This window comes from Ranitomeya variabilis, chromosome 3 (assembly GCF_051348905.1).
Source record: "Ranitomeya variabilis isolate aRanVar5 chromosome 3, aRanVar5.hap1, whole genome shotgun sequence".
Classification (NCBI taxonomy): domain Eukaryota; kingdom Metazoa; phylum Chordata; class Amphibia; order Anura; family Dendrobatidae; genus Ranitomeya; species Ranitomeya variabilis.
The window spans coordinates 314866306-314888762 of record NC_135234.1 but is presented as its reverse complement, the minus strand read 5'-3'; the positions used below and the strand labels follow the sequence as shown (position 1 = coordinate 314888762).

The window sequence follows — 22457 nt, the reverse complement described above, 5'->3', positions numbered from 1 at the left end:
ACAATGACCGCCCACGGCCACGACCTCTTCCACTAGACTTCCTCATTGTTTGCAAAACGTAACCAAAGTAACGCTATTTGTTACTGTAAAACAACTTATCAGGTGAACTCAAACTTCTGTAGGATTTATATATACCTTTATAGGTGCCTGACACTGAAAGGAAAATCAGGCCCAATGTTACACACTAGGTTTTCTGTGCCCCAATAATTTGAGACAGATGGCACACACAAGGACCAGCACTCAAGCAGAAATGCCAATCTTAATCTCCCACTATTTTTATTTATTTTTCCTGGGAGAATTTACCCTAAAAAAAAAAAAATGGCCAAGTATTACACAGTGTTTTCGGTGGCACACAATGAGAGACAGATACCACACACAGCAATGGCACGGAGGCAGACTTGCCAATATTTATCTCCCACTAATTTTTTTTTGGGAAAAGGGAGAATGTACCCCCCCCCCAAAAAAAGGGCCAAGTATTACACAGTGTTTTCGGTGGCACACAATGAGAGACAGATACCACACACAGCAATGGCACGGAGGCAGACTTGCCAATATTTATCTCCCACTAATTTTTTATTTGGAAAAGGGAGAATGTACCCAAAAAAAAAAAAATGGCCAAGTATTACACAGTGTTTTCGGTGCCACACAATGACAGACAGATGCCACACACAGCAATGGCACGGAGGCAGACTTGCCAATATTTATCTCCCACTCATTTTTTTTTTGGAAAAGGGAGAATGTACCCGAAAAAAAAAAAATGGGCAAGTATTACACAGTGTTTTCGGTGCCACACAATGAGAGACAGATGCCACACACAGCAATGGCACGGAGGCAGACTTGCCAATATTTATCTCCCACTAATTTTTTTTGGGGAAAAGGGAGAATTTAGCAAAAAAAAAAAAAAGGGCCAAGTATTACACAGTGTTTTCGGTGGCACACAATGAGAGACAGATACCACACACAGCAATGGCACGGAGGCAGACTTGCCAATATTTATCTCCCACTAATTTTTTTTGGGGAAAAGGGAGAATTTAGCAAACAAAAAAAAAGGGCCAAGTATTACACAGTGTTTTCGGTGCCACACAATGAGAGACAGATGCCACACACAGCGATGGCACGGAGGCAGACTTGCCAATATTTATCTCCCACTAATTTTTTTGGGGGAAAAGGGAGAATTTAGCAAACAAAAAAAAAGGGCCAAGTATTACACAGTGTTTTCGGTGGCACACAATGAGAGACAGATACCACACACAGCAATGGCACGGAGGCAGACTTGCCAATATTTATCTCCCACTAATTTTTTATTTGGAAAAGGGAGAATGTACCCAAAAAAAAAAAAATGGCCAAGTATTACACAGTGTTTTCGGTGCCACACAATGACAGACAGATGCCACACACAGCAATGGCACGGAGGCAGACTTGCCAATATTTATCTCCCACTCATTTTTTTTTTGGAAAAGGGAGAATGTACCCGAAAAAAAAAAAATGGGCAAGTATTACACAGTGTTTTCGGTGCCACACAATGAGAGACAGATGCCACACACAGCAATGGCACGGAGGCAGACTTGCCAATATTTATCTCCCACTAATTTTTTTTGGGGAAAAGGGAGAATTTAGCAAAAAAAAAAAAAAGGGCCAAGTATTACACAGTGTTTTCGGTGGCACACAATGAGAGACAGATACCACACACAGCAATGGCACGGAGGCAGACTTGCCAATATTTATCTCCCACTAATTTTTTTTGGGGAAAAGGGAGAATTTAGCAAACAAAAAAAAAGGGCCAAGTATTACACAGTGTTTTCGGTGCCACACAATGAGAGACAGATGCCACACACAGCGATGGCACGGAGGCAGACTTGCCAATATTTATCTCCCACTAATTTTTTTGGGGGAAAAGGGAGAATTTAGCAAACAAAAAAAAAGGGCCAAGTATTACACAGTGTTTTCGGTGGCACACAATGAGAGACAGATACCACACACAGCAATGGCACGGAGGCAGACTTGCCAATATTTATCTCCCACTAATTTTTTTTTGGGAAAAGGGAGAATTTAGCAAAAAAAAAAAAATGGCCAAGTATTACACAGTGTTTTCGGTGCCACACAATGAGAGACAGATACCACACACAGCAATGGCACGGAGGCAGACTTGCCAATATTTATCTCCCTTCAGTTATCTCAGAAAAGTATGTCAGGCAGCTATAAAAAGGACTGCTGCACACAAAAGTGTGGACAAACACACAAGATAGCTGTCTAGAAAGGAAGGAAAAACAGGATTTGTGCTTTGAAAAAAGCAGTTGGTTTGCACAGCGGCGTACACACAGGCACAGCAACGCAGCTATCAGGGTCAGGGAGCCTTCTAGTGCAGCCCAATGAGCTACAGCGCTGAGGAAAAAAAAATGTAGCTTCCACTGTCCCTGCAATCAAAAGGTGGTGTTGGACAGTGGAAATCGCTACAGCACAAGCGGTTTGTAGCTTTATGTACCCTGCCTATCACTATCCCTGCTTCCGAAGAAGCTGCAGCAACCTCTCCCTACGCTCAGATCAGCAGCAGTAAGATGGCGGTCAGCGGGAACGCCCCTTTATAGCCCCTGTGACGCCGCAGAAAGCAAGCCAATCACTGCAATGCCCTTCTCTAAGATGGTGGGGACTGAGATCTATGTCATCACGCTGCCCACACTCTGCGTCCACCTTCATTGGCTGAGAAATGGCGCTTTTAGCGTAATTGAAACGCGACTTTGGCGCGAAAGTCGCGTACCGCATGGCAGACCCCACACAGGGATCGGCTCGGTTTCATGAGACTTTGCCAAAAGTCGTCGACTTATGAAAATGAACGATCCGTTTCGCTCAACCCTAATCATGGCAGCTAAAGTATCGTGAAGTGCAGTTATTTCCATGGCAGTTAGTCACGGCAGGAGTCAGGACTCCACACTATGTATCTGTCTCTTTTGGGTATGTCTGCTGAATAAGCACTTCTTATTACTTGGATCTAACTTTTGTATTAACCCATCTTACTCCTTCACCATGTTTACATATGCCCTTACAGTGTTTGCTCCACTAATCCTCTCTCTCCTTTGCTATCCACAAACCACAGCACCCTCTAACCAAATAATCATCTCCCCTTCCCTCATACCTACCTACCTGTCCTCCTCTGCTGACCTGCTCCTCAACCTCAAATCTGTCTTAATAAAACATAAAACAAGCCGGCCACTCTCTTTTCCCACCGGCTCTCCCATTCTCTGCTTCTCCTCACTGCTGACAACATATCTCCCAACCCTGGACCCCCACAGCTCATACCTCCCACTACTACCCCCTTTTACCCCTCCCTATCTAATATGAACTACCTCAATCTTTCCAACATAAGTCCCGTTCCCCTTGACGCCCACGCCAATGCTCCCTCTCTCTGGAGCACTCTGGAATACTGCCTCAATCTGCAACAAGCTTCATGTGATTCATGACCTTTTTCTCTCTTGCCTTCCTCGGCCTCACAGAAACATGGCTAACACCCTCTGATACCACCTCCCCTGCTGCACTGTGTTACGGTGGCCTCCACTTCACCCACACCCCTCGCCCGGCAACAAACATGGTGGAGGAGTGGGTCTTCTCCTTTCTTCAAACTGCACCTTTAACCCAATCCCACCTCTACCCTCCCTTATCATCCCCTCTTTTGAAGTCCCCTTTGTCCGCATCTACTCTCCCTCCAACTTCCAAGTGGTCATCATATACCAACCTCCTTGCCTGGCCACTGCCTTTATTGATGAATTCTCCACCTGGCTTCTTCACTTTCTCTCTACTGACATTCCCACCATCATCATGGGTGACTTTACATCCCCACTGATACCCCTCAGTCAACAGCCTCCAAACTTCTGTCCCTTACTTCATCTTTTGGACTTACTCAGTGGTCCTCTGCAGCCACCCACACAGACAGACATACACTAGACCTGGTTGTCACCTGTCTCTGCTCTCTATCTAACTTCACCACCTCCCCTCTCCCTCAATCCGACCACCATCTGCTCACTTTCTCAACCCTCTCCTCCTCACCGGTCACCCATGTCCAGCAACATGCACACCCCCACAGAAACCTTGCACACCTTGACACTCACACGCTTTCTGACCCTATCCTACCACTGGCATCCATATCCTCACTCCACGACACATGCAGTGCCACTGCTTTCTACAGTGCCACTCTTGCACCAGCTATTGCCACGGTTGCCCCTCTCGTACATGGCAGAGTGCGACGTATCAAAAGACAACCCTCACACAATAACACCAGTTAAAACCTTTGGCCAGTGTCCAGGGTTGCAGAGCGGCATTGGAAGAAAACACATTCGCAAGACGACTTCACTGCATTCAAACAGGCAACACTCACTTTTAAATCTGCTCTCACCTCTGCTAAAAAGGCCTACTTCACAACCCTCATATCTTCCCTATCCTACAACCCCAAACAGTTATTCAAAACCTTTAACTCCCTCCTCTGCCCCCCACTGCCCTCTTCAACCTCCCTCATCTCTGCTGAGGACTTTGCCACACACTTTAAAAATAAGATCGACCAAACAAGGGAAGTCTTCATTGTTCAACCACGACAACCCCTTTGCATAGCAGACCAATTCCCAAACCCCATAACCTCCCTATCCAACATCACTGAAGGGGGCTTAGCTGTCTCCTCTCCAAATCGCACCTCACCACCTGTGCGATCGACCCCATCCCATCCCACCTCTTAGCCAACCTCACCACCACTCTTATCCCATCCCTATCAGGACCCTGTCAGCACCGGCGCACTGCCACGGCTGAGCAGGGTGACTCACCCACACTGCGGAAGAGCCCGGGGTCAGATGGCACAGGGAAAGATCAGGCAGACAGGACCTGCGCAGCGTGCTGAAGGTAGCAGACAGCAGAAGGACTTACGATCATGTGACCACAGGGGGCGGGGCTTAGAGTCCTGCTACTGGAGTTAAGTGCAGGATTCTACAGGCACCCTGAAATAGAGGAAAGGAAAACTCAAGTCGTACAAACGGGGGGTCAGACACTGAGAGGGCGGTGCGGTACAGAAGAGGCGAGCAGAGAATAGTCAGAACGTAAGCCAGTAGTCATACACAGAGATAGCAGCGCAGTACAAAAGGGACAGACAGAACTCTAAACGGGGACAGAACCAGATCAGAACCAGACAAGCATAAATTAGCAAAGGCACAAAGTGCAGGCACAAAACACAGGCACCACAGGGTCACACACACTCGGCTAAGAGTATAAGCGACAGAGGATGGCTCCACAATGAGGCTATAAAAAGCCTTCCAGAATCCCAGAGCGAGGCCATCCAAGTTAACCCTAAAACCACCTAATCCCAGAAACTCAGCAGACCATGACAGTACCCCCCTTTTAACGGGGGGCCTCCGGACCCCCAGGTTTCTCAGGGCGTCGGGCATGGAAAGCACGGACCAGACGGTCAGCGTGTACCGATCTGGCTGGGACCCAAGATCGATCCTCCGGACCGTACCCCCTCCAATGCACCAAATATTGCAAAGACCCCCAAACCCGCCTGGAGTCCACAATATGTTGCACTTCAAACTCCATATGCCCATCAACCAAGACTGGAGAAGGACAAGCGTCTGAATCCTCCCTCACTGACCCCAACGGCTTAAGTAAGGACCTATGAAACACATTATGGAGTTTTAAAGAGGGAGGCAGACGAAGGCGATAGGCTACCGGGTTCACCACCTCCATGACTTCATAGGGGCCAATAAATTTAGGTCCAAGTTTGACGGAGGGCACTCAAAGGCTTATGTTCCGTGTGGAAAGCCAAACTTTATCTCCACATCGCAACATCTGAGCAGAATCCCTTTTTTTATCTGCAAAACGTTTGTATTTTTGCTGAGCCCTAGAAATATTTAGTCGAACCTTTGACCAAAGATCCCTGAGATGATTGATCCCGTTCTCTGCCCCCGGGCAACCAGAATCCATATGAGAAAATTCACCAAAATGAGGGTTTATCCCATAATTAACAAAAAATGGTGACCTACCGGTAGACTGGTTTACTCGGTTGTTGAAGGCGAACTCTGCTAACGGTAAGGCATCAGACCAGTCGCTTTGCAAAGAAGAAGTCAAGCACCGCAGAATTTGTTCAAGCGACTGGTTGGTGCGTTCAGTTTGTCCGTTACTTTCTGGATGATACGCTGAGGAAAATGACAAAGATATCCCCAATTGTTTGCAAAATGCCCGCCAAAACTTAGACACAAATTGAGTCCCTCTATCTGACACAATATTCATAGGCACCCCGAGCAAGCGTACCACCTGGGAAAGAAAAAGTCTAGAGAGAGTCTCTGCTGAAGGTAAACTTGCCATGGGTACAAAATGTGCTAATTTAGAAAATCTGTCCACAATTACCCAAATAACAGTATTTCCACGGGACAATGGAAGATTGGTAATGAAGTCCATGGACAAATGAGTCCATGGTCTTCCTGGAATTGGTAAAGGCACCAATTCCCCGGCTGGCCGGCAATGAGAATTCTTAGAACGGGCTAAAAAAATCCACATGCAGTGACATGATTCTTAACATCTGAAGCCATTAAAGGCCACCAAAAAACTCTTGCCACTGCTTCTCGCGTGGCCGCTATACCTGGATGAGCACTCAACTTCGAATCATGGAACTCCCACAGGAGTTTGGTACGCAAATGTTGCGGAACAAATAATTTGCCTTCAGGTTTGGACATTGGTGATGAAGATTGAGCCCCCACAATCTCCCGCTCCAATTCTGATGACACTTCGGCAACCACGATACTGGGTTGAAGAATGGAGGATGGCGGATCAGGGACGGACAATGGTTCAAAGCTACGTGACAAAGCATCAGCCTTCACGTTTTTTGACCCTGGACAAAAAGTAATGGAAAACTGAAATCTGGAAAAAAAAATTGACCAGCGAGCTTGCCTGGGAGTCAGTCTCTTAGCAGATTTGATATATTCTAAATTTTTATGGTCCGTAATAACTGTAATAGGGTGAGCCGCCCCCACCAAAAAAATGCCTCCATTCTTCGAACGCCAATTTAATAGCCAAGAGCTCCCTATTGCCTACGTCATAATTTTTCTCAGCGGGAGAAAATGTCTTTGAAAAATAGGCACAAGGCCTGAGATTTTAGTTAGGGAAGCCGGTCCCTGTGATAACACTGCCCCCACCCCCACCTCAGAAGCATCAACCTCAACCACAAATGGCATAGAAGGGTCGGGTTAAACCAGGATAGGAGCAGATGTGAAACAGTTTTTTAGCGTTAGAAATGACTGTTTAGCTAACGGGGACCAATTCCTGACATCTGCCCCTTTACAAGTGAGATCAGTAAGAGGCTTCGTTATCTGTGAGAACCCTTTAATGAACTTGCGATAATAATTCGCGAATCCCAAGAAGCGCTGGAGTCCCTTAAGGTCCCGAGGCTGGACCCACTCCACAATAGCTTGCACCTTCTTGGGATCCATGCAAAACCCCTGAGGTGAAATTATAAGACCTAAAAATGACAACTCTTGAACAAAAAATGAACATTTCTCAAGTTTGACAAACAATTGATTTTCTCGAAGCCTCTGGAGTACAGTTTTAACATGTAACAAATGTGACTGTTTATCGGCAGAATAAATCAGAATATCATCCAGGTATACAACTACATAGCGGCCGATGAGGTCCGAGAACACGACATTAATAAAATTTTGGAAAACCGCTGGTGCATTGGTGAGACCAAACGGCATTACCAAGTTCTCAAATAATCCCTCAGAAGTAAGAAAAGCAGTTATCCACTCATCCCCTTCCCGTATCCTTATCAAATTATAGGCCCCTCTGAGATCCAATTTAGAGAACCATCTGGATCCAGAGAGCTGATTACAGAGATTGGGAATCAAAGGCAGGGGATATGTGTTCCTTACCGTGATTTTATTTAATTCTCGAAAGTCGAGGCAGGGACGTAGGCCGCCATCTTTTTTCTTAACAAAGAAAAACCCCGCTGCCACCGGGGAAACTGAAGGTCTTATGTGCCCCTTACGGAGGCTCTCAGCAATATATTGTTTCATAGCCAGGCGCTCGGGACCAGACAAATTAAACAAACGAGCTTTGGGCAATTTGGCTCCTGGAATAAGATCGATGGCACAGTCAAATGGCCTATGAGGGGATAATGCCTCGGCCTCACTTTCTGAAAAAACGTCCTCAAAGTCTTTTAGGTATTCCGGAATACCCTCCAGACTAACAGAAGACATAGAGACAGGTTTTGCAATTTTCACACAAAAAACAGATTTATGGTAACAGTCGACACATTTGGACCCCCACTTAACAATCTCCCCCAATTCCCAATCAATCATAGGATTGTGGCGTTGAAGCCATGGCATGCCCAAAACCAGCCCTGCTGGCAATTTGTCCATAACAAAACATTCAATTTCTTCCATGTGGGAAGAACCAATTTTCAGCACAAATTTCTCAGAAACAGAAAGAATCCCAGTTTGGGTGAGAGGAGATGAGTCGATGGCCACAATTTTAAGTGGGGTATGAAGTCTGACTGTCCCTATCTGGTATTGGGAAATGATATCAGAGCAGACCAGGTTGAGAGATGAACCACTGTCCACCAGTGCTGTAGAGAAAAAATGATAATTGTCTACCATCAGTTCAACCTTTAGAAAAACCTTAGTACATGAGAAAGGAAGTACCTTAAGGTCTGGGCAGCCTCCTCGACCACTACCCAGACCTAGTAGTTTCCCATCACCTTGGAGGACGGCAGACACAAAGGACACTCTTTTATCCAGTGACCGGACTCCCCACAGTAAAAACAGAGCAGTTTCTCCCGGCGAAGTTCTCTCTCTTTTTCTCTGATAGAGGTGACTCCAACTTCCATAGGCTCAGGAGTAGCAGATGTGATACCAGTCTCTTTGCTGCCGGAGAATATAGATGTCTCGGACTGCATGATGCCCCTAGCCCGAAGCCTGCGGTCCATTCGCACTGCTTGCGTAATGGCATCCTCCAAAGAGTCTGGTGGAGGATGAAGGGCCAGTGCATCTTGGAGGTGTTCAGACAGCCCTCTGCGGAATAGGCCCTGAAGGGCAGCATCATCCCACGAGATCTCTGCTGCCCAGCATCGGAACTCGGCACAGAACCACTCAGCCGAGCGTTTACCCTGGCGCACATTCATCACCATATCTTCAGCCATACGAACCCTGTCTGGTTCATCATATATGCGACCCAGGGCTTCAAAAAAGCCATTAACAGTCATCCTCTCTGGGGCAGAAAGAGATAGAGAAAAGGCCCATGCTTGAGGAGCACCCCGAAGTAGGGAAATGACGACCTCCACCCTCTGGAACTCGTCCCCGGAGGAGCGGGGCCTTAAAGGAAAAAAAAGCTTGCATCCTTCTCTGAAGGATCTGAACTCCCTTTTATCCCCTGAGAAAGGATCTGGCAATTTGACTGGAGATTCAGGGGACGCTAATGATACATCTCTACCCCCAGAACTAGGAGTCCCTGCAGCGACAACTCCCTGCACAGTACCCATCAACTGTTGCTGAGTATGAGCCATCGCACGCTGTTACACACTGAGTGTCTGGAACATTTGAGTCAGGTTCTTGACCTGATCAGCCAAATCTTGCATGGGATCCATACTGCTATTATGCACAGAAAATAACACAACTTTCCCCAACCTAAAAAGTAGGGTCGCTTATAATATCAGGACCCTGTTAGCAACGGCGCACTGCCACGGCTGAGCAGGGTGACTCACCCACACTGCAGGAGAGCTCGGGGTCAGATGGCACAGGGAAAGATCAGGCAGACAGGACCTGCACAGCGTGCTGAAGGTAGCAGAAAGCAGAAGGACCTACGATCATGTGACCACAGGGGGCGGGGCTTAGAGTCCTGCTACTGGAGATAAGTGCAGGATTCTACAGGCACCCTGAAATAGGGGAAAGGAAAACTCAAGTCGTACAAATGGGGGGTCAGACACGGAGAGGGCGGCGCGGTACAGAAGAGGTGAGCAGAGAATAGTCAGAACGTAAGCCAGTAGTCATACACAGAGATAGCAGCGCAGTACAAAAGGGACAGACAGAACTCTAAACGGGGACAGAACCAGATCAGAACCAGACAAGCATAAATTAGCAAAGGCACAAAGCACAGGCACCACAGGGTCACACACACTCGGCTAAGAGTCAGAGTATAAGCGACAGAGGATGGCTCCACAATGAGGCTATAAAAAGCCTTCCAGAATCCCAGAACGAGGCCATCCAAGTTAACCCTAAAACCACCTAATCCCAGAAACTCAGCAGACCATGACAATCCCTAACCCACCTCTTCAACCTAACACTAACTTCTGGCACTTTCCCTTTCTGCTTTCAAACATGCCACAATCACGCCTATCCTTAAAAAGCCAACCCTCAATCCAACTGCTATGTCCAGCTATCCCCCAATATCACTGCTCCCATTAGCTTTCAAACTCCTGGAGCAGCACGTCCACACTGAACTTTCCTCCCACCTCTCATCTAACTTGCTCTCTGACAATCAACAATCTGGTTTCTGCCCCCATCACTTCACTGAGACAGCTCTGACCAAAATTACTAACGACCTACTTACAGCCAAAGCTAACGAACAATACTCTGTACTCCTCCTTCTAGACCTGTCCTCTGCTTTCGACACAGTTTACCACTGCCTCCTACTACAGATCCTCTCTTCCTTTGGCATCAAAGACCTCACCCTATCCTGGATCTCCTCATACCTTTCCAACTGCACATTCAGCCTCTCCCACTCCCACACTACCTCCTCATCCCATCCTCTCTCTGTTGGAGTCCCCAAGGCTCTGTTCTAGGACCCCTACACTTCTCAATCTATACTTGGCCTGGGACAACTCATAAAGTCCCATGGATTCCAGTACCACCTTTATGCTGATGACACTCAAATCTACCTTTCTGGCCCAGACATTATCTCTCTGCTGTCCAGAATCCCGGAGTGTCTATCAGCCATATCCTCCTTCTTCTCCTGTCGCTTCCTCAAACTCAATGTGGACAAATCTGAACTCATCATCTTTCCTCCATCTCATAGATCTTCCTTACCTGACCTATCTATTGCAATTAACGACATCACTCTTTCCCTCATACCTGAAGTCCGCTGCCTCAGAGTAACCCTTGACACTGCCCTGTCCTTCAAACCGCACATCCAAGCTCTTTCCACCTCCTGTCGCCTCCAGCTGAAAAATATCTCCAGAATCCGTCCCTTCCTCAACCGTCAATCTATGAAAATGCTTGTCCATGCCCTCATCATCTCCCGCCTTGACTACTGCAACATCCTTTTCTGTGGCCTCCCTGCTAACACGCACTTCTCCAGTCCATCCTTAACTCTGCTGCCTGACTAATAAATCTCTCTCCTCACTACTCCTCTGCTTCCCCCCTCTGCAAATTTCTTCACTGGCTCCCATTCCCTCAGCGTATCTAGTTAAAATTACTAATACTAACCTACAAAGCCGTCCATAACCTGTCTTTCCCATATATCTCTGAACTAATCTCCCGATATCTTCCCTCACGTAATCTCCGGTCCTCCCAAGACCTCTTTCTCTCCTCCACACTAATTCGCTCCTCACCCAACTGCCTCCAAGACTTCTCCCGAATATCCCCCATCCTCTGGAATTCTTTTCCCCAACACGTCCGACTATCAACCACATTCGGATGATTCAGATGGAACCTGAAAACCCACCTCTTCAGGAAAGCCTTCAGCCTGCACTGACCCCGCTGCCCCCTCACCACTACCGAAGCTACCCCCTCTCTAACACTGGAGCTCAATCTATTGTCTCCTTCCCCACCATCCTGTAGAATGTAAGCCTGCAAGGGAAGGGTCCTCGCCCCTCTGTATCAGTCTGTAATTGTTAGTTTGCTAACTGTAAGTGGTATCTGTAATTCGTATGTAACCCCTTCTCATGTACAGCACCATGGAATCAATGGTGCTATATAAATAAATAATAATAATTTTGCAGGGCTCTGTCACTGCTCCTCCTGTTCCTCATTGCACAAAGGCTGAGGTAGCGGTCCTGCTGCTTGGTTGTTGCCCTCCTACGGCCCCCTCCACATCTCCTGGTGTACTGGCCTGTCTCCAGGTAGTGGCTCCAGCCTCTGGACACTACGCTGACAGACACAGCAAACATTCTTGCCACAGCTCGCATTGATGTACCATACCGGATGAGCTGCACTACCTGAGCAACTTGTGTGGGTTGTAGAGTCCGTCTCATGCTACCACGAGTGTGAAAGTACAACCAACATTTAAAAGTGACCAAAACATCAGCCAGAAAGCATTGGTACTGAGATGTGGTCTGTGGTCCCCACCTGCAAAACCACTCCTTTATTGAGTGTGTCTTGATTATTGCCAATAATTTCCATCTGTTGTCTATTCCATTTGCACAACAGCATGTGAAATTGATAGTCAATCATTGTTGCTTCCTAACTGGACAGTTTGATTTCACAGAAGTTTGATTTACTTGGAGTTATATTGTGTTGTTTAAGTGATCTCTTTATTTTTTTGAGCAGTGTGTTAGGTGTCAAGTTCCCGCCTCTGCACAGGGGGAATCTCGAACCATGTCTGCTGCGGTCTCCCATTCTTCATCGGCTGCAGTGGAGCCTGCTCAGCTAAGATGTCGGTCCCAGCGTCTGGCTCAGCCTGATACTGTGCGAAGGGTTACTGCTGCCTTTCCAGGCTCTCCCTTTGTAGCCAGCACTGGTCAGCGGCGAGCAGGCTTTTCTGGGACTAAGGGACACACTGAGCATGCCCACGGGAGTTCCTCTCATTGGAGGTCGGGGGTCACACGCTCAGGCCCTGTAGCAGCTCCTATTGGTCCTCCAGGAAGGTCCTGAAAGAGCTGCAACTATAAAAGGTTTGCCTTTTGCTAGTATCAAATGTATTTGGCTTATGCCAGTGGATACTTTACCACTCTATATATGTGGTGTGAGACTGTAGCACTGGGAGTGTACACTCAGGCAGGCAGTTAGTGTCAGTGGGGGCAATTAGCCGTTGGCTTGCTTGCAAGCACAACCCTAGTTAGGGCAATAGTTTTTGTGTACAGCGCGACTCTGTGCGAAAACAGAGATCGCTTTCAGTTCACATGGGGTAAAGCTTAACCCACGTGTGAGCTCAGAGTTTATCTGCCATTACTTTGCAGCAGATATCTCTGCACGGTGGACCCCGGACTGCGAACGCACCCTGTTGCTTCCTACCTATACTCGGTGCGTTCCGCTAGCCCTAACACAGTGTATAATATCTTTGTACCGCGTTAGCCAGTATAGATAAGAAAAAAATGTTGCTGTCCATTTGTGCATGTTTCTTCAGAAGTGGCTTTAGCATTATTTCTGTGCTGTGTTGTGCATAAATATGTGATTCTTCAGATATTGTATTAGTCTAGGCCTGATGAAGAGACCGGACTACAAAGAAAGATCACAGCGCTCCATCCAGGTGTAATGGTAAAACGAAAGATAGCTTTATTATGCCATAAAAGAAGCAACGTTTCGACCTAAAATAGGTCTTTATCAAGCTTGATAAAGACCTATTTTAGGTCGAAACGTTGCTTCTTTTATAGCATAATAAAGCTATCTTTCGTTTTACCATTACACCTGGATGGAGCGCTGTGATCTTTCTTTGGAGTATCTACTTGTCCTGGAAGGTTCCCCGGACCGTACGCGGGCGCCCCAATAAGTGAGTGCTGTCAGCCAATTTTCTTTCTTTTCTGAAGAGACCGGACTAGTCTCGAAAGCTTGCAATTTGTTACCATCTTTTCAGATAGCCATTAAAAGGTTTCAACCACTGAGGACTCTCAATTCTAAATATTTTTTTAGAACTCAGTAGGCAGTAGGTATTTTCATATAGGAGAGATGAGTTTGTGGCCTGCATTTTGGAAAAGCAGAAATTAATAGGCACACTAAAACTTGATATAGCTGCAGTGAGTGTGTGGACTGCTTTTTGGAAAAGTAGAACTGAATAAGCAGACTGGTAACTTAATGTAGCAGAGTCGAGTGTGCTGATTGCACCTTAAAACAGCAGAACTAAATAAAATAGATAGTACCTTCATTTAGCAGAGCCAAGTTTGCAGACTGCACCTTGGAACAGCAGAATCAGATTGGTAGACACTATGTTATAGCTGGACCCAGCCATAGCAGAGTTGCGTTTGCCTTGCATCAAAATATGGCATCAGGGTGGGCTGGCTACCTGAATACTCACACAGTACAACACTGCTTGAGTTAACCTTAAAAGGCCCACTGCCTTTATTACAATGGTAATCCAATATGCGAATTGCCTCTTCAGAGAAAAAGAGAACTTAAACTCTATAGCGCCACCAGTTGGAAGTAGTGATCCTACAAGTCACAATTAACCCTTTAACGAGTCGTGCAATATGACTTAGGATAAAAGCCAAATCAGTATCTGAGTTCGCAGACACAGTGTTTCGGGCTGTTGGCCCTCGGTCACGTCACCGCTGCGCTCTGCTCTCACTGTACGGCGGCACTCAGTCAGAGCAGGAAGCAGACGGCATGGGACCTGACGGACATCAGATGGTGAGTATGTACTGGTTTTTTTTTTTTACATTTACGCTGGTAACCAGGGTAAACATCGGGTTACTAAGCGCGGCCCTGCGCTTAGTAACCCGATGTTTACCCTGGTTACCCGGGTGCTGCAGGGGGACTTCGGCATCGTTGAAGACAGTTTCAATGATGCCGAAGTCGTTCCCCTGATCGTTGGTCGCTGGAGAGAGCTGTCTGTGTGACAGCTCCCCAGCGACCACACAGCGACAAAACAGCGATGCTGCAGTGATCAGCATCGTTGTCTGTATCGCTGCAGCGTCGCTGTGTGTGACGGGGCCTTTAGGTGTAGGTCATCTATGTTTATCAGCACTCCTCCAGACTTTAGCTCAGACAAATTAGATAAACTATTTATGGCATGCAGTTACCTTTGATATGTAAATAGAAAAGGAAGATGAGGTTGCAAACCAAAGACTCTGGAAAAGGGAGATTTTCTGAAATACTCAGAAAAAAAATTATTGTAATCAAGTTCAGGCCACAGAAGCAAATAAGCCATTTGTCCTCATGAACATGGATTATGCAAAGTGCCTTCCAAAACCTGGAAAAAACTGTACACTACGATCTGAGACCATACAAGCAGGAAGAATGCGGATCAGGAAAATTTCTCTAAAGAAAACTAGGGTTAACTGTGGAGCAGATGGAAGTCCAGGTAATGGAAGAAAACAAAACATCTTGGATAACTGGTCCACCATGACCCATATAGTAGTGAACACTTGTGCACCAGGAAGATCAGAAACCCCAAAAATTGAAATTTCAACTCATGGATTTGTAGCGACTGTAGGAAACCAATAGGCGCTTGACGAGAAGAATTGAATTGTGGACATTGAGGGAAGCATGCCACAAACACTTTCATGTCCTGATTCAACTTAGTCCTTCAATAAAAATGGGAAACTAGTTCTGCAGTTCAGTTTACTTCTGGATGACCAAATTGAAAAGCAGAGTAAGCCCAAGCTGAGACCTTGAAACATGGCGCTTTGTAGACAACGGATCCAACAGATGTAAATTGACTATCCCGAGTATTGAATGCTGGTTTCCATATGTCATACGTTTATACAGATCAGGTTTTAGGCTGTACCTAGGTCTATGTTAGTGAAGATACAAGCATCCTTAATCAGATCAAAAAGCTCTGAGATGAGCCATTGATCAGGAGCGAGAACTCCCTTAAATCTTAATTTGGCCTATTCCCAACCTGTGTGAAAGGTCTTTATAAAGGTAGTCAGACATTCAGTAAGCATTCTGCTTGACCAAAAATCAAAAAACATAAAGTCAAAATGTTATGAGGCAGCAAACTTGTGTTTCAAGCCAAGCAAAATTGCAATTCATATTTATTTTAAGGCATGTGACAATTTTACAAATTCTACCTTTTAATTAATTGAAAAGGAATTTAATGCATGCAATGGTATGAAGTTGGATGTACAAGGGTATATTAATATATATCTTTTCACAACTATTATAAAACCAGGACAGCTTGCAGAACACAGAATAAGTCAGACATGACATTTGCGAAATTCCTCCGTATCAATATATATAATATGGCAGGTCGACCGCACATTGACTCATAATTCTGTTAATGGTTTCAAACACAATTTTAAAAACAGTGAGTGAGCAAGAAATGTACCATAATGACTGGTATAACATATACAGTATATACTCGAGTATAAGCCGACCCGAGTATAAGCCGAGACCTCTAATTTTGCCACAAAAAAACTGGGAAAACTTATTGACTTGAGTATAAGCCTAGGGTGGGAAATGCAGCAGCTATTGGTAAATTTCAAAAATAAAAATAGATGCCAATAAAAGTACCGTATATAATCGAGTATAAGCCGAGAATTTCAGCCCATATTTTTAGGCTGAAATTGCCCCTCTCGGCTTATACTCAAGTCATACCCAGGGTTCGGCAGGGGAGGTGGAGCAGCAGTTGTGTAATCATACTCACCTACTCCTGGCGCGGTCCCTGGTTCCCTGGCAGCTTCTTCCTGTAGTGAGCGGTCACATGGTACCGCTCATAACAGTAATGAATATGGACCCCACTCCACTCCCATAGGGGTGGAGCCGCATATTCATTACTGTAATGAGAGGTACCATGTGACTGCTCAATACAGAAAGAAGCTGCCGTGGAACCAGGGACCGCGCCAGGAGCAGGTGAGTATAACGTAGTGTGCGATATTCACCTGCTCCCCGTTCCACCGCCGCTGCGTCTTCCCCGTCCTCTGCACTGACGCTCAGGTCAGAGGGCGCGATGACGCGATTAGTGTGTGTACCGCCCTCTGCCTGAACAGTCAGTGCAGAGGACGGGGAAGATGCAGCGGCGGCCGGCGGTGGTGGAATGGGAAAGGTGAGTATAGCAAGTGCCCGGGCCTGAGCAACGAGAGGTGAGTATGTGATTTATTTTTTTTTTATTATCGCAGCAACAGCATATGGGGCAAGTGTCTACATGGAGCATCTTATGGGGCCATTATCAACATTTGTGCAGCATTATATGGGGCAAACATCTTTACAGAGCATCTTATGGGGCCATAATCAACATTTGTGTAGCATTATATGGGGCAAATGTCTGTATTGAGCATCTTATGTGGCCATAATCCGCATTTGTGCAGCATTATATGGGGAAAATGTCTGTATGGAGCATCTTATGGGGCCATAATCCGCATTTGTGCAGCATTGTATGGGGCAAATGTCTGTATTGAGCATCTTATGGGGCCATAATCAGCATTTGTGGAGCATTATATGGGGCAAATGTGTGTATGGAGCATCTTATGGGGCCATAATCCGCATTTGTGCAGCATTATATTGGGCATATTTTAATATGGAGCAACTTATGGGGCCCATCATAAACTTTATGGAGCATTATATGGGACTCCTGATTCAATATGGATATTCAAAACAATTAACCTACTGATGTCTCAATTAATTTTACTTTTATTGGTATCTATTTGTATTTTTGACATTTACCGGTAGCTGCTGCATTTTCCACCCTAGGCTTATACTCGAGTCATTAAGTTTTCCCAGTTTTTTGTGGCAAAATTAGGGGTCTAAGCTTATACTCGGGTCGGCTTATACTCGAGTATATACAGTAAAATTAATTGAGACATCAGTAGGTTAAGTGTTTTTGAATATCCATATTGAATCACTAGCCCCATGTAATGCTCTATAAACTTCATGGGGGCCCCATAAGATGCTCCATATTAAAATATGCCCCATATAATGCTGCATTAAAGGTTAATGATGGCCCCATAAGATGCTTCATAGAATATTATGCCCCATATAATGCTGCACAAATGTTGATGGACCCATAAGATGCTCCATAGAATATTATGCCCCATAAAATGTTGCACAATGGTTGATGGCAACTTAAGGTGCTCCATAGAATATTATGCCCCATATAATGCTGCACTAAGGTTGATGGCCCCATAGATGCTCAATAGAATAATATGCCCCATATGCTGCTCTATAAAGTTTGATGGCCCCATAAGATGCTCCATAGAACATTATGCCCCATATAATGCCGCTCAAAGGTTGATGGCCCCATAAGATGCTTCATAGAATGTTATTCCCCATATAATGCTGCACAAAGGTTGATGGCCCCATAAGATGCTCCATAGAATATTATGCCCCATATAATGCAGCATAAAGGTTGATGGCCCCATAAGATGCTCCATAGCATATTATGCCCCATATGCTGCTCCATAAAGGTTGATGGCCCCATAAGATGCTCCATAGAATAATATGCCCCGTATGCTGCTGCTGCAATTAAAAAAAATTACATACTCACCTCTTGTCCTGAGCAGGCGGGGACACTGGCATGCTATGGGGGCGAGGTGCCAGTGTCGCCGCTGGCTCAGGCCCCCGGAACTTGTGATATTCACCTGTCCCCATTCCACCGCCGCGTGCCAATGTGTCTTCCGGGTCTCTGCAGTGACTGTTCAGGCAGAAGGCGCACACTAAACACGTCATCGTGCCCTCTGACTTGAACGTCACAGCCAGAGGGCGTGAAAGACAGCCCAGCGGTGGAACGGGGACAGGTGAATTTCGCATGGCTCACCCTCGTCCGTCATACTCACCCCCTCCTGTCATGGTCTATCTGTATGTCCCTGCTTCTCCGATGGTCTCTGGCACGCGCCGGCAGCTTGTTCCTGTGTTCAGCGGTCACATGGTACCGCTCATTAAAGTAATGAATATGTACTCCACGCCTATGAGAGTGGAGTCGCATCCATATTCATTACTTTAATGAGCGTTACCACGTGACCGCTGAAGGCAGGAAGAGCTACGGGCGCCGGAGACCAGCGGAGAAGCTGAGACCACACCGGGAGCAGGTGAGTGTGAGGTGACAGCCGCCACTCCTGCTGCTCCCCCTCCCCCACTGACCCCCTGGGACAATGACTTGAATATAAGCCGAGAGGGGCGCTTTTAGCCTAAAAAAAGGGCTGAAAGTTTCAGCTTATACTCGTGTATATACGGTAGAAGTATATGTGGTAGTCAACAAAGAAAAAAAGCTGATCAGTGTTCAAAAAGCAAACATTAGGCCAAAATATTAAAATGCTGCAGTAAGCATGTAAAATATATTACTTAAATCTGCAAGAATAAGTAAAACTAAATACGCATGTAATGACTACCAGAGTTGAACCTCCACGATCAATGTTCCTCTCGTCAGATGAAACCTTTGGTGGAATATGTATTGGGTATGGTAGGTGAGATGATCTGTTAGACCTTTACTGATTATTTATCCTGCTGTTTGCAGTATTTGATTATTTTATTGCAATGTGACCAGTATGTTTCTATGTAATACTGGTTTTAACTGTCCTTTTTTTGCTTGACCCTATGTTAATATTGGCTGATGTTTTTTAATAAATTAATAAGTTTTATTTTTAATATATTCATGAAGTGAAGATGAACTTTGGCCTTCCACTGCCTTTTTCTCACTGGTGTTGATTTGTATACTGATGCGCTTTGTGTCTGCTCACGATTGTGGAAACATTTTTTGGTGTCATTACATCAGCAGTTTCCCAGTATTTATATTAATCTTACTGTTATGACCAATGTTTCATGATTTAGTACTACAACATTAAGCCCATGTCATTGTTGCTCTTACTGAATATTATACACTTCAAGAACATGTTCTATAGTCTGGCCTTAAAGATTCAGGAATCATCTCATAGTGAGTTGAAAGCAATTTAGGACTACACTGTTAGGCCTTCAACCTGTCCTTCTTCAGTGGCAGATATTGCTTGATAGGGCTCATTTCCACTGGCGAGGAAAACGGACGAGTGCAATCCGATAAAAAATCAGATTGCACTCGGACCAATGTTATTCAATAGGTGTCTTTTCATTTGCGATTTTTTTTCTCAGCCGAAATCGGACTGAGAAAAAAATCGCAGCATGCTGCGATTTGCTGCGAGTCTCGGACGAGACTCGCCAATGCAAGTCAATGGGTGTGAGAAAAAAAACGGACGGAATACGGACCATCCGTATTCCGTCCGTTTTTTACGGATACATCACCATTCTGTGGCCTGGAACACTGTCCATGGTCTTGTAAATGACTGTTTAAAAATAGTTGCAGAGAAAAAAAACGGATTGCATACGGATGTCATACGGATGTAAAACGGATGGTGCGATTAAAAATCGCATTGCACTCGCATTACACTCGCATGACAATCGCATGACAATCGCATACGCTACATCCCTTTTTTCGGTCCAGATTACGGACCGATTTGTCTCTCGCCAGTGGAAATGAGCCCTTACCATCACAATAAACTTTAGATATTGTCCCCAGGCTGATACTGTGGCTCTGTAGATGTAAAATAATCTTCCAAAAATGACTGTAAGTACTCAAATGTTGGACGTTCCTCAGGATCACCCTTCCAGCACTGTAACATAAGGTCATGAAGAGATGGGGGGCAACCTGAAGGACATGGCATGCGGTACCCCCTTTCCACTTGCTCCAATACTTCTCTATTACTCATACCTAGTGGGGTGATAAAAAGACAATGGAATAGATTTGTACATATACATAATAACCTAACAAGCAAGACATATAAAATGGCACTTATTAAAGAAAAATGGCATCAGAAAATGGACTAGTCTTTTAGGCTACTTTCACACATCAGGTTTTTTCATTCCGGCCCATTACGGCTATTTTTAGAAAAACCGAAACTGGTGAAATTAAAAACCGGAACTGTTTTTTCCCCTTTGACTTGTATTAGCGCCGGATTGCACCGCATGACCCAACGTTTTTTTCCAGATCCGGTGAAAATTTTGATTCCGTCGTCTAGAAAAAAACTTTTTGTCTGCGGCGAAAAAGCCTACAATGCATGTCTATGGACGCCGGATGGTGCCGGATCCGGAAAAAGCTGGATCCGGTGACCTGATCTGGCTTCTTAATCTGAGCATGCTCAGAACATATTGGCCTGCCCCCAGGACACATATATAAACAATGTCAGTGAGGCCCTCACTCATTACCAGCCATAGAGAGCCTGCTAGCCAGAGAGCCAAGAGCCTGCCAGCAGAGAGCCTAGCCTGCCTGCCTGCCAAGAGCCTGCCAGCAGAGAGCCAAGAGCCTGCCAGCAGAGAGCCAAGAGCCTGCCAGCAGAGAGCCTGCCAGCAGAGAGCCTAGCCTGCCTGCCAAGAGCCTGCCAGCCAGAGAGCCAAGAGCCTGCTAGCCAGAAAGCCAAGAGCCTGCCAGCAGAAAGCCAAGCCTGCTTGCCTGCCAAGAGCCTGCCAGCAGAGAGCCAAGAGCCTGCCAGCAGAGAGCCTAGCCTGCCTGCCAGCAGAAAGCCTGCCAGGCAGAGAGCTGAGAGCCTAGCCTGCCAGCCACAGAGCATATCAGCCAGCCATCAGCCATGTCTTCTTCTGGGAGCCCTCCAGAACGTCGGCAGCGCACTGAGGTAAATAAAAGTTCTGTTTTTAGAGATAATTTTTTTTTGCCCAGTCTGAATATCTATCTATCTATCTATCTATCTATCTATCTATCTATCTATCTATCTATCTATCTATCTATCTATCTATCTATCTAATTAATGTATTTATCCATCTCTAATTTTTGTAGGAAGCTGCAGCAGAAGAGGTGCTTCTGGAAGAAGACCGAAGGGGTGGAGAGAGACCTGGAGTGGGATCGCAATTGGTAAGTGTCTTGCATGCATCGTGGAACCACAACCTCACACTACACCCAACACCTACAAACAAAAGATCCTTACCAAAAGAACTCTGAACACAACACATAAAAAGCAAATACACAAACACATCATTTTTTTTTCTTCTTATAGTCTTCTGATTCTGGTGATCGATCCAGAGGTCCTCAGAGTGGCTCCCAGGGTCGTCGGCGTGAGAGTGCGGGCGGCCGTCATCGTGTAAGCATCGCCTTATTTTTTTTTTATTTGAACTTAATGTTGTTTTGAATATAATGTATTTTTTTCTTCTTTTTTAACAGGCTTCACAGTGTGCTCCTGACACGGACGGTGAGGAGGTTGGGCTAAATATTGACCTCCTCATCTATCTGATCTGAGAGAGGGTGCCACTGTGTGGAACATGGCTGACTGTCGCCACGCTGATGTCATTGTGACCCGTCGGCTCTGGGAGCAAGTCTGCGAACAGCTGGTAGATAACTGGGAGGACGTCGATGTTCGGGCCCAGAATCAAGCACGTAAGTATACACAGCTCAGTTATGTTGATGGATTTAAAGTGTTGTATCCTAACCAATTGGGGTTTCTCCTTTTTTTTTACAGGTGAGAGGATTGTCAAGCGGTGGCGGTCGATCAGGAATCGCTTCAAGAAGGAGTTCAACAAAGAGATGCGGGCCCCGTGTGGATCTTGAGGACGCAGGAGCAGATATAAATATGCCCAAGCCCTGTCGTTCCTCAGGTCAACGATGGTGAGCAGAAGGTAAATATTACCCACCACATTTAATAACCAATGTTTTACATG

General features: G+C 45.8%; 1 protein-coding gene across 3 annotated transcripts in view; it reads right to left on the bottom strand.

Moving 5' to 3' along the window:
• Window positions 1-16657: 16657 nt before the first annotated feature.
• The window catches only part of FGR (FGR proto-oncogene, Src family tyrosine kinase), an 833064-nt gene continuing 827264 nt past the window's right edge, over window positions 16658-22457 (bottom strand). For all 3 annotated transcript variants that reach the window (XM_077295665.1, XM_077295664.1, XM_077295666.1), the window contains one exon: window positions 16658-20502. In XM_077295665.1, coding sequence (XP_077151780.1) covers window positions 20294-20502 — 209 coding nt within the window. In that variant the 3' untranslated portion in view covers window positions 16658-20293. The remainder of the gene's footprint in view (window positions 20503-22457) is intronic.